The 12,075-nt window shown below is 47.9% G+C and overlaps 1 protein-coding gene across 1 annotated transcript in view; it reads right to left on the bottom strand.

Annotated features, from left to right (window-relative positions):
- The window catches only part of BCAS3 (breast carcinoma amplified sequence 3), a 655,658-nt gene that overhangs the window by 20,656 nt on the left and 622,927 nt on the right, over positions 1 to 12,075 (bottom strand). The window contains exon 20 of the mRNA XM_011953652.1: positions 5,250 to 5,417. Within this exon, the coding sequence (XP_011809042.1) occupies positions 5,250 to 5,417 (168 nt within the window). The remainder of the gene's footprint in view (positions 1 to 5,249; positions 5,418 to 12,075) is intronic.

The raw sequence follows: 12,075 nt of genomic DNA, 5'->3' as shown, positions 1-12,075 counted from the left end.
GAGACCAGCCTGGCCAACATGGTGAAACCCCATCTCTACTAAAAATACAAAAGTTAGCTGGGTGTGGTGGCACATGCCTGTAGTCCTAGCCACTCAGGAAAGGGCCCCAGGAGAGGAGGCTGAGGCATGAGAATCGCTTGAACCCATGAGGTGGAGGTTGCAGTGAGCTGAGATTGTGCCACTGCACTCCAGTCTGGGTGACAGAGCAAAAAAAAAAAAAAAAAGTTAACAGCAGCAAACAGATACTTCCTGCAACAGAGATGCATCAAGAATACTTTAAACAGGGGCCAGGCACCGTGGTTCATGCCTATAATTCCAGCACTTTGAAAGGATGAGGTGGGCAGATCACTTGATGCCAGGAGTTCGAGACCAGCCTGGCTAACATGGTGACACCCCGTCTCTATTAAAAAATACAAAAATTAGCCAGGCATGGTGGCAGGTACCTGAGTCCCAGTTACTTGGGCAGCTGAGGCAGAAGACTCACTTGAACCCGGAGACGGAGGTTGCAGTGGGCCGAGATCACGCCACTGCACTCCAGCCTGGGCAACAGAGTTGGACTCTGTCTTAGAAAAAAAACAAAAAACAAAAAACAAAAAACTTCACACAGGGATCTGGACCCATGCATAAGGCCTGGGCTTTTTATATCAGATGTGTGAGAGCACTAAAAAGAAAGACAAGGTGCAGCTACAGTTATTGACAGAGTTAAAGTCAAAAGAGAAAATGTACTTAATATGTACACAGGTGTTTATTTAAAAAGCTTTTTTACTGGTATTAAGTTATATCTTTACCTAGACACAAAACAGTTGGAATAAGTCAATGTTTTGCTTACTTTAAAAATTCTATTTTTCTAGAAAAGGCAATATTGAAAGGAATGTCTGCTGAGCAGGAATTAGTCAAGTTATTTTGAGGGGGGTAACAGGGAGAGGAGGGGGCTTTCAGACACAGCATTCCAGGCGAAAGGAAAAGTATGCACAGAAGCCTGGCGGGCAAGAGAAAGAGACTGCGTGTGCCCAGGGACCCTCTGGGATTTTAGCTTGGCTGGAGCTGGCCCAGGGCAGCAAGAGACGAGTCTGGAGCGAGGGCAGTGGCTGGTCTCAAAGGGCTTTGGACACTAGGATGGGGGAACTCGAGAGAAGGAAAGGGCCTGGAGAGGAATTCAGTTTGTAGACATGTGGATATGTCAGTAGGTAGCTGAACAGATGGTTCTAGAGATCAGGAAAGAAAGCCGACTTGGAAATTATTTGGAAATCATCAGTTTATGGATGTAATTGGAGACATGGAAGCAGAGATTGCCAGGTACTGAGGGAGAAGAGACCAGGGCCAAGACAAGGCCTTGAGAAATATGCCTAAGGACAACAGAAGAAAAGGACTGAGAAGTAGCCAGAGGCTGAGGAAGAATTCATCGTCTCTGCGTCTCTATCGCAGACACTGCGCTAGGCACTGGCTTCTGCTGCAAAAGATGAGTGCAAACTGAGAATAGGGCCGGGGGCTATGAGGAAAATACAGAGCAGGCTCCAGTGGAGAGACCATGGGTCGGTAGAGGCACCAATTGGAATAATATGTGCTCTTTCTTCAGGAGCCCAGGTGTAAGGAATCCAACTCTTCAACCCAGAGTTGGATTGAGCTTGAATTGGAGTTTGACAAATGGAAAGATGGAAGGGTGAGGGGGGCAAGGGGCAGAAGGATATTAGCAAGAATGCAATTCAGCCAGTTATCTTAGAGCTGGACTTGCAAATCACATAGGTGATTGAATTCAACCATTTGGTCAGCATCCATCACAGACCAAAGAACTGCCATCTGTCTTATAAGTTAACCATAATTTAAAATTGACCTTCTCAAACTTCAGCATGCACAGGGATCCTGCTGAAATGCAGACCTTGGCTGAGCAGGGCTGGGCGGGGCCTGAGGCTCTGCATTTCTCACCAGGGCCTGGCTACTGATGCTGTTGTGGGTCTGAAGACCACGCTTTAAAAAAAAAATTTTTTTAATTGACAAATAAAAATTATATATATTTATCATGCACTACTTGGTGTTTTGAAATATGTATACATTTGGAATGGCTGAATTGAGCTAATTAACATGCATTACCTCACACACTTAACATTTTTTGTGTGGAGAACACTTCAGATCTACTCTCTGAGTGACTTTCAGGAATTCATTGTTATTAACTAGAGTCACCATGCTGGACAATATATCTCTTGAACTTATTTTTCTCATCTAACTGAAACTGTGTATCCTTTGACCCAAGCTAACCCTCAACCCCCAGACTACTCTGAATAGTGAGGTTTGAAAAGGTTTTGCTTTACTTTGTGGGGAGGTGACCTGCCCTAGGGCACAGCTTACCAGCCAGGTGCTGGAGCGCACAGACTGTTACATCTCCAGAACCTCTGTTAGCTGGCTGACACCGTGTGACAGGTTGAAATTGGCCATAATAGGAGTTTTTACATTCCAGAAATCCACAAATCAAGGCTGGCTACACCTATATAACAGTGAGGTGTGCTATAGAATAGGCTTCTGCATCAGGGATCATGAGAGCCAGTTTTTAGTTGGTCTCTGTGCTTCATTCATACTTTGATAAAGAGGCCATCGGTCCCAATTGCTGTGTCACATGTGATGCTTGCTGGAAAGCATTAAGGGAACTGACTTAGCTCTGGTGCATCAGAGGACCTATCAGAGGCAAACACTTGCTAATACCTCATTTGTCCTGTGAGCCACCTAGAGAAGTAGGGTTGTGGGAAGAAAGAGGGGGACTGAGAGGTTGCTATGGGCAAAGAGTGGCTTGCTGGAAATTCTTACCCATGCTGCACTGTATTTCCCCGGCTACCTCCGGGCAGTAGGCTGACCTGGGCACGGGTGTACCAGGGTGCCCTTTCAAAGTCCTGGGCTGCACTACCAGGCTGATGCTTTACCTCTAGTTGGAAAATATGAAAAGTGATTCTCAACCATGGAAACTGGGTAACTTCCATAATATCTGCTTCGCTTACTGGCGTTTAAAATGGGGGTAGTTTTAGGCTGGGCGTGGTGGCTCATGCCTGTAATTTCAACACTCTGGGAGGCCGAGGCAGGAGGATCATGAGGTCAGGAGTTCAAGACCAGCCTGGCCAACATGGTGAAACCCCGTCTCTATTAAACATACAAAAATTAGCCAGGTGTGGTAGTGGGCGCCCAGCTATTAGGGAGGCTGAGGCAGGAGAATTGTTTGAACCCGGGAGGTGGAGGTTGTAGTGAGCCAAGATCGCGCCATAGTACTCCAGCCTAGGTGACAGAGCAAGACTCTGTCTCAAAACAAACAAACAAACAAAAACAAAAAAGTAGTTTTTTTTCTTAAAAATAAAACATACATCCAATATGGTCAGAGAAAACCAACTGAATTACTTTTGGTGACAGTTGGGGAGGACAATGAAATCCCTCTGCTAAAAAAAAAAGGGAGTCTCCTATTTTCTGACCTGTGGGTCATGCAGTTTTAATTTCCTCTACCTTTCTTTCTTTCTCTTTTTTTATTCTTTTTAATTTCATGAACCTGCTTAAGGCCACAAAGCCTCTCCTGAATCCCTCAGCTGTCTGGCAGATGCATCGCTGCCAGTGCTGCGCAGGTTACTATGCCAGGCTGAAGTTCCACAGCTGTGACTCAATGCACCTTCAAATCCTCTTGCCGGGTGATGGTGAGATGCTCCAAGGGGCTCCTGAGAAGGCGGTGGGAGAGAATAGCCACCCAGGAGCTCCTCCGGCCTTTGGAAGAGGGAGGCTGCCGGGGAATGAGTCCAGTGGCACCAGGATCTGGTTTATGTGAGCCGAGGCTGGCCAGGGACCCCAGAGATGCAGGCAAAAAGCTGTGCCGTGAGCCACATTCCTCGCTTAGGCCCCCTTCCAGGGGAAGCAAAGTCAAGCCCTGGCAAATGGCAGAGCTGCTTCTCATCTCTGGGCCAGCTGTGAGAACAATGGCATGATGACATGCTACCCATGTAGCCAAGCTCCTGCTCTTCCTCCCTTGCACCCATCGGTTCCATCCTGTTCATTTGCCAGTTATTACAGGAGCACCATGGGCAGGCCACATAGCTAGTGCTGTGGAGATGACAGGTCTTAGTGAAGGAACAGAGGGACTGGCATGGGGATGGGTGAGGGAAACACCTAACTATAAACCTAAACATCTAAAGATCTGGAGGAGCCGTGGGGAAGTGGGACTGTGTGATGATGTCGGACATTTCAAGCCATGCCTCAATGCTCTGACTCTAAATCTTGCTGGTCCTCATCAGTGCCTGCCCCAGGGTTATAAGTTTCTCCTTACTGGGGTTCTCTTTCCAGGGAGGCATGTGGAGCGGGAATGGAGCAGTGCACAGCAGAGTGACAGAGTCTTGAGAGGACTCAGGCAAGCCGGAGAGAAAAGGCCTCCAGCCAGAGTCAGCTCCACCCAATAGAAAGTTCCCTCTGAAAGCTGGGAAGAGGCCTGCTGGGGCAGCGTCTGTCAGCACAAAAGCAGGGCTGGGGCAGTCACTAATAGCACAGGTATTTAGAACAAAGAACGGTTTTGGGAAAGGAGAGGCAGGCTGTATTACAGCTGTACTGGAGATGGATGATTAGGGGCCCTCCTGAGTGCATGTTGTGTGTGTGCATGTGTACATGTGTGTGCATGTGTGTACATGTGTGTGCATGTGTGTACACATATACACGCGCTTGCCTGGGCCAGGGCTCAGTCATCATTTAAGGATGTCTTCTGATTGCTCTGGGATGCAGGAAGCCACCCAGACCCTAGTTGCTGGACTCGCTCAGAGGCAAGAATGCAAGGCCGAAGGCAGCATGAGGCAAAGCTGGTGGGGGCTGAAACCAGCCCAGCCTGCTTCATGCTTACTCCGCTCAGGTGGTTGGCAGGCCCTGCTGAGACTTGCCAATCTTTACGTCTCCAGCGTGCCTGAAGACATGCAGCCTGAGGACTCAGTGCCCGAGCGCTGCAGGAAGACTTGGGGACACCCCCAAAGGAGGAAAGTGTCCTTCTGGGAGCCACTTGCACAGTGGTGTTGATCGTGGCAGTCCTGCATGTGGTATGCCACGTGGGAGCGGCAGTTCCACTGGGAGCTCCCCTTTACACAGGCTTTCCCAGCACCAGAACTCCTCAGAGGGAGAGCCACCGGAGTGCTCGCTAAATAAACCAATAGCAAAAACAAACACATGCTCACAAACGATTCCAAAGAAGCTCTGCACCAACAGGTGCTGGTCCTGACCAAGTCAAGCTACAAGTCTGATGCCACCTTTACCTGTTCCGGATCCCACGACGTCCCGGCTGGGTGACTCGGCCATGGCGTCGGCGAGTCGCTCCCGGAGGCCCTCCTCAGTGTGCTCCATGGAGGACATATGCCGCAGCCCGAAGCCTTCAGGCCAGCTCCCGCACACCTCCAGCAGGGTCACGCTCCGGTCAAAGGTACCTGTGGCACACACGGGACATCGGACGTTGAGTCCACACCGTTCTTGTCTACCTCCCACCCGCTCCTCTCCATACCCAGGGTCCATTTTAGCCTTCCTGCAGGAAGCAGGAGCAGGATGGAAACGCGCTGGGAAACAGACCGTGTAGTGCAAGAGAAACAGCTCATGCCGCTCAGAGAGTGCAGACCTCTGGAGTGACTTCTGTGACACTGAGGCCAGTGGTTTTAAAACTGTTTCTGAGGAGCTACAGAGTTCCCCCGGTCTTCAGGGACCCAAACAGATCCCTACTTTCCTCTTTTTGACACAAAGGGACTCCACCTAAAATTTCATTTAAGGCGGGGAGTGGTGCCTTACACCTGCAATCCTAACACTTTGAGAGGCCAACACGGGAAGATTGCTTGAGGCCAGGAGTTTGAGACCAGCCTGGGCAACAGAGCGAGACCCTGTCTCTACAGACAAATAAACAAATAAATTTTCATTTAAAGAAGGGGTTATATAGCCTAATGGTTTTAAAGCTTTCTTAACCATTACATTCTATAACCTATAACCAACCTCCTCATTTTATAGTTGGAGCTCACAGAAGTTATGGCCCAAGATGGAACAGCAAGTCTGTGGCAGACGAGGTCCAAGAACTGCAAAGAGGTGGGTGATAGCATCTTCGGCAAGGATCTCTCCTTAAGCCAAAGCTGCTCCCCAATTCCAGAAAAGTCTGTGGTGTTCTGCTGAACGCTAAGATTAGATTTTATATGCGAGATCACTTCAAAGTCCGAATTTGAATTATTCTACTTTATTATACAGCAAGTCTTCTGTGAAAGCTTATTTCATCCACTCTCTCTTGGAAGGAGATTATAGTCATGCTCTGTTGCTTTAAGCACATACCATTTCCCCAGTGATTAGGTAACTGAATCCACTGTATTTATTGGGCTTGGTTCCTGCCAGCACCAGGAAGATGGGGAAAAAATGCAAATGCCAACGTTTCCCAAAGTTAAAAGTACACGAAACACACACTCTTTATCAGGCCTTGCTTCTCCTCTTTGATCAGCCGTCAGAAACTATCTTCCCCAGGCAGTCAGGACTGGACAGTGTCAGCACACACTCCCTGCCAATGACAGGTGGTAATAGAGAGGGTGCGAGCCCCAGCCTCGGCAGGCGGCCCTGCCTCTGATAATGGCCACAGCATTGAGGTGATAACCGTTCGTAAACACTCCGACAGCCGGTGACTCCATATATCAGCAAAGAGGACCAGATAATCCTGAACTCTCCTGGCCAGACAAAGGCCCTTGGCCAGCCTACTGCGATTTATATGTGTGGCAAGGGTCACTACTGGCTCCTGAATTTCATCAGCCAAGTTTGGCTTTGATTTATCTCGTACCTCATTGTAGGGAAGATTCCTGGCACTGGGAGAATGGGCAGCATCTATAAGGGCATCTCCCCAAGAAGAGGCCCACCTTGGGAGTGGGTTGCTTGGGATCAGCTTGTCAGGTAGGACTTGCGAATGGGGAGCTCCCTATGCCACCTCTCTCCATCAAGTAGGGTCAGGCTGTAGATCTGGTAAGCTAGGCTCTGGAAATTGGGGGTGCAGGGCTGGGTGTCAGATGATTCTCCCAAGGCCTGAATTGTGCTACAGCTGTGCACTGGTAGTGCCAATCTCAGAGCCAACACTCGACCACCCTTGGCAACAACTCCCAGGTGCCTACCTCCCCAGGGACACACAGGGCTGCTGACATCCGCTAAGCTTCTGATTCTGCTGCGTACTCACTGCATGATGCGTGGCCAGTCCTTGTAGCTCCTTTCCCATCTCTAAACTAGAATGAATAACCCTTTGCCCTGTCTCACGGGAGTGAAGAGATTAAGCAAAGTTCCCACTTCCAGCACTTCCCCACTAGACCTTATTTGACAAGATCTAGTGCTACAGTGCTACAGCATCATCATTTTTCTGAAGGGTCTGCATGCGACATGGGGACTTAATCATAACAAGAAAATGTGGGCCCTTCTCCTCCCTGTTCGCTCAGCTTTTTTTTTTAGACAGTCTTACTCTGTCACCCAGGCTGGAGTGCAGCAGTGCGATCTCGGCTCACTGCAGCCTCTGCCTCCCGGGTCCAGACAATTCTCGTGTCTCAGTCTCCCTAGTAGCTGGGACTATAAGCACGTGCCACCACGCCTGGCTAATTTTTGTGTTTTCAGTAGAGATGGGATTTCACCATGTTGGCCAGGCTGGTGTTGAACTTCTGACCTCAAACGATGCACCTGTTGCGGCCTCCCAAAGAGCTGGGATTCCAGGTGTGAGCCACTGCACCTGGCTGCTATACACTCAGCTTTCTTGTGGACAGAGATGTTTCAGAGCCTGGAAAATTGGGAAGAGAATGACCATTTGTTTTCTCACTTAACAAGAGTAGAAGGTCTATCTCTAGAAAGGAGCTCAGTTAATGTTTGCATATACTGTGTTCGGAGGTCAAGGCAGGGGAGCTGACAGCAGGACCAAGAGGAATATCAAAAGCCAAAGCAGGAAGAAAACAACCAAAAGAAATTGGGCTAGGCATGGTGGCTCACGCCTGTAATCCCAGCACTTTGGGACGCCGAGGTGAGCAGATCACTGAGGCCAAGAGCTTGAGACCAGCCTGGACAACATGGTGAAATGCTATCTCGACTAAAAATACAAAAATTAGCTGGGCATGGTGGCATGCACCTGCAATCCCAGACACTTGGGAGGCTGAGGGAGGAGAATCATTTGAACCTGGGAGGCAGAGGTTGCAGTGAACTGAGATTGAGTCACTGCACTCCAGCCTGGGTGACAGAGTGAGACTCTGTCAGTCAGTCAATCAATCAATCAATCATGTTACAGCAAGAAAGGTTAGGGTAAGAGGGTGGGCCCAGTCCATAAGAGATGGTAAAGGCCAGAGGGGTATGTAATATTTTAAGGGATAAAGTAACAGTACACAGGAGAAAAGAATTATGAGCTAGTGTCATAGTGGAGGATGGAAATAGGCCTGGACTTCAGGAAAGACTAACACATGTGAGCTGTATGATTCCAGGCATGCGTCTCTGATTCCTCATCCATAAAAAAGGAAAAACAATACAACCACATAGGACTGTTGTGAGGACTGCAGTAGATAAATGTAAAAGACCTGACACATAGTGAGTGTTCTGTACGTAATAGGTGTGTTCATGTACATGTTCTTAATGACAAATACGTATGCCTTTATACCACTTGAGGCATCATCATAAATTTTGACTATCACAATGATCCTGAGAGGTCACAGAGGTACTACCCCCATTTATGGTGGTGAAACTGGAAGCTCTGAGAAGTTAAGTGACATGTTCAAAGTCTCTGAGCAACAGATCTGGAACAAGGGCTTCTAATTCTTCGCTTGGAGCTCATTCTATCAGCTCACACATTGTTTCCCTCAGCAGCACCTGAAGTGGAGAACTTTTTTGTTTTTTGTTTTTTTTGAGACAGGGTCTCACTCTTTAGCCCAGACTGAAGTGCAGTGGCGCAATCACAGCTCACTGCAGCCACAACCTCCTGGTTGAAGTGATCCTACCACCTCAGCCTCCTGGGTAGCTAGGAGTACAGGTGCGCACCACCATGCCCAGCTAATTTTTTGTCAAGATGGGGTTTCGTCACATTGCCCAGGCTGGTCTCAAACTCCTGTGCTCAAATGATCCACCCACCCTGGCCTCCCAAAGTGCTGGGATTACAGGCATCAGCCACTGTGCCTGGTCAAGAACCGTTATATGTGTAAACCACTTCTATCTTTCCTACCATTTTGAGAACTCCTGTCACCTTCAACCAATGATATTTAAAAATCCTTCCCACTGCTTGGAGTTTGGTGGTGATGATGATGAGTCACCCTGTATACGGGATGGCACACGGAAGAAAAAAAAACTGATAGTAGGTCTATTCTCTCTTAGCATGGGCACAGCTAGGAAGTTGAGGAGAGAAGATGGGAGATACCAGAAGTGTTCAGTAGAGAAGCACCTGATCATCTCTGCCATCCTGAGACGTCATACAGAGGATGCCATCAGTGGCCCTGCTTATCCTGCCAGAAGGAGTCCTATCAGAGGCTCTGTCAAACCCGCTGTCTCTTTCCCTTCCACCCCTCGCAGCCTCTTTGCTGAGGACGGCAGAGGTGCTCCTGGAATCTCCCTGTCCCAGTGTGAGGGCAAGGCTGCAGGTGTGTTTCAGCAGGCACTGGGGTGAAGAGGCCAAGCCCTTGGAGGGTGAGGTCATCTCTGGGCTCTTAGGAAACTGCACATCTTGTCCACGTTGACAGCACAGCTATCATTCATCTGACCAGCCCAGGGATACCCCATCAGATGAGCTGGCCCTTTGAGTCCCATTACAGGGGAAAGGGTCAGTTTCAAGCGAGGAGAAGATGCTCACTTAGCGCAGGCTGTTTGCAAAGGACAAAATACACACGCTTGGCAACAGATCTTTTGTTGAAGCAGTGCTCTGCTATTTATAAAGCCCTCTCACATTTGTTATTTCAGTTAACTCGCACATACCCCAAATATTGGTTAGTGTCCACTATGATATGTGTCAAGCACTGTACAAGGTTCAGAGTGAGTTTAAAAAAAAAAGAAAGAGGAGCTTATGTGACTTCACCAAACTATGGGAAGCAGCAATGATCACCATTGTATAGATTTCCATCTTACTGAGTTTCAGAGACATGAGGCACCTGGTTCTAAGTGCAACTGTCTTTGCAGGTTATCTCCTGGGGATCCTTGCCTTCAGGGCTGCCTCCTGCCCTAAATACCATCTTCTAAGAATGAGTTCAAGTCTTACCTGCTCAACTACTGAAGGTATAAAGACTACTCTTGCTCAAACTCTAAAGGCACAAAAGGTTCTCTGTCTTTCCAGGTGAAGTTGATGAAAGCTAAGCACTTACTTAAAAAAGGTGTGCTTGCACACACAAAATTATGCAAGCAATTTTGGGGCATCTATGGATGCCTCTGAAACCCACTTGTGGACCGCAGTTTAATTAGATCATTCCTGTGGCCTTATTTCCGTACTGCCTTACACTGTTCACATAAACTGCTTTTCTACTAGTTTAAAAGCTCCCGAGGGCATGAATTCCTCCATAATGAAAATAGGTACAGAACTTTGTACATCATGCTTGCTCAAAACAGGTTCGTGTATTGACTGATGATGAAATTTGACAGTCACTTTAGAGTCAACACCCTTTGGGTGGGGTACCAGAGCCTGAATATCTAGGGTCAGAGTAGGCAGAAAGTGGAGTTAAAATTAAAAGAGAGGAAGGAAGAAGAAGATAAGTGAGCAGAAAACAATGTCACGATTTTACTCTACTGCCTTCTGTGCACTTATTTTAGATTTGGAGATCCTGGAAATTGGAAAAAACAAAATAATCTGTCTAGGACGGCAGAGAGAGAGAGCTGGTCTCATCCAGGTGAGCGTCCCAAATCCTGCTTCCCAGCTTCGCATCCTGTGTTATACTCTTTCCCCAGAGGAGAAATGGGTCAGGTTCTTGGATTTCACAAACCCATTAAAGGCATGCTGTGACAGCTGGCAAGCTGGTAGCTCCCAGGGAGGCTGGGGGAACATGTGCTTTGCCTTTGTATACCATTGTTAAAGGGGCAAGGAAGCCTAGGGACTGCAGGTGGAGGGGGACAGGTAGGATGCTCCTCTAAGCTGATAGTGTCTAATCACACTCCAGCTATTTAAGAGGCTGTGGCACAGCCTCCGCTTTGCATTAATGAGGTTCTGCCCAGGTCTGGACTTTGCTGAGAGCCTGTTGATCAGATTTCTAACCACCAGGGAGGCCAGATACCAAAAGCAAAACCGGCATTAAGCAGTGCTTTGCAAGATGTAAGCCCTCCTGGGTGAGAGGCTGTGATGGTGACGTCTACAATAACTAAGAAATGATCCTAGGCATGATAAGGGGAACCAGTGTAGAGGGAAGCCTCCTTGGCAAGCTTACCAAACTGCTCACCAAACTGAGCTTAAGACTGCGGCTGCGGGGAGCACCCTTTTCTCCACACTACAAGTTGGTTCCTATAAAGCATAGGCTGAGGACATTAGCTCTTCTTGGTGCAATGGTCAATTTCATATGTCAACTTGACTGGGCTAAGGCATGCCCAGATAGCCAGTAAGGCTTATTTCTGGGTGTGTCTGGGAGGGTGTTTCTGGAAGAGATTAGCATTCGAGTTGGTAGACTGAGGAAAGAAGATTGCCCTCACCATTGTGGGTAGGCATCATTCAACTGAGGGCGGTGGAGGAAAGGCAAATTTATTTTGTTGGAGTTAGGACGCTCACTCCTGCCCTTGGACGTTGGTACTCCTGGTTCTCAGGCCTCTGAACTTGGACCAGGACTTAACGCCATCAACTCTCCTGGTTATACACCACCAGCTTTCTTGGTTCTTCACCTTCAGACAGCAGACAGTGGGACTGCTTGACCTCCATTTCCAATTCCCAAAATAAATCTTCTTATATCTGTGCATGTCTGTAGATATCTCTTTTATTAGTCGTTTCCTTGGAGAACTCTGACTCATATAATTAGCCATCAGATGTGTCCACAGGTATATTATATATACCACAGCTATATTATATATTATACCTCCACAGGTATATTATATATACCACAGCTATATTATATATTATACCTCCACAGGTATATTATATATACCACAGCTATATTATAT

This window comes from Colobus angolensis, unplaced genomic scaffold, assembly GCF_000951035.1.
Source record: "Colobus angolensis palliatus isolate OR3802 unplaced genomic scaffold, Cang.pa_1.0 Scaffold37, whole genome shotgun sequence".
NCBI classification, from domain to species: Eukaryota; Metazoa; Chordata; class Mammalia; order Primates; family Cercopithecidae; genus Colobus; species Colobus angolensis.
This window is presented reverse-complemented; position numbering and strand designations above follow the sequence as displayed.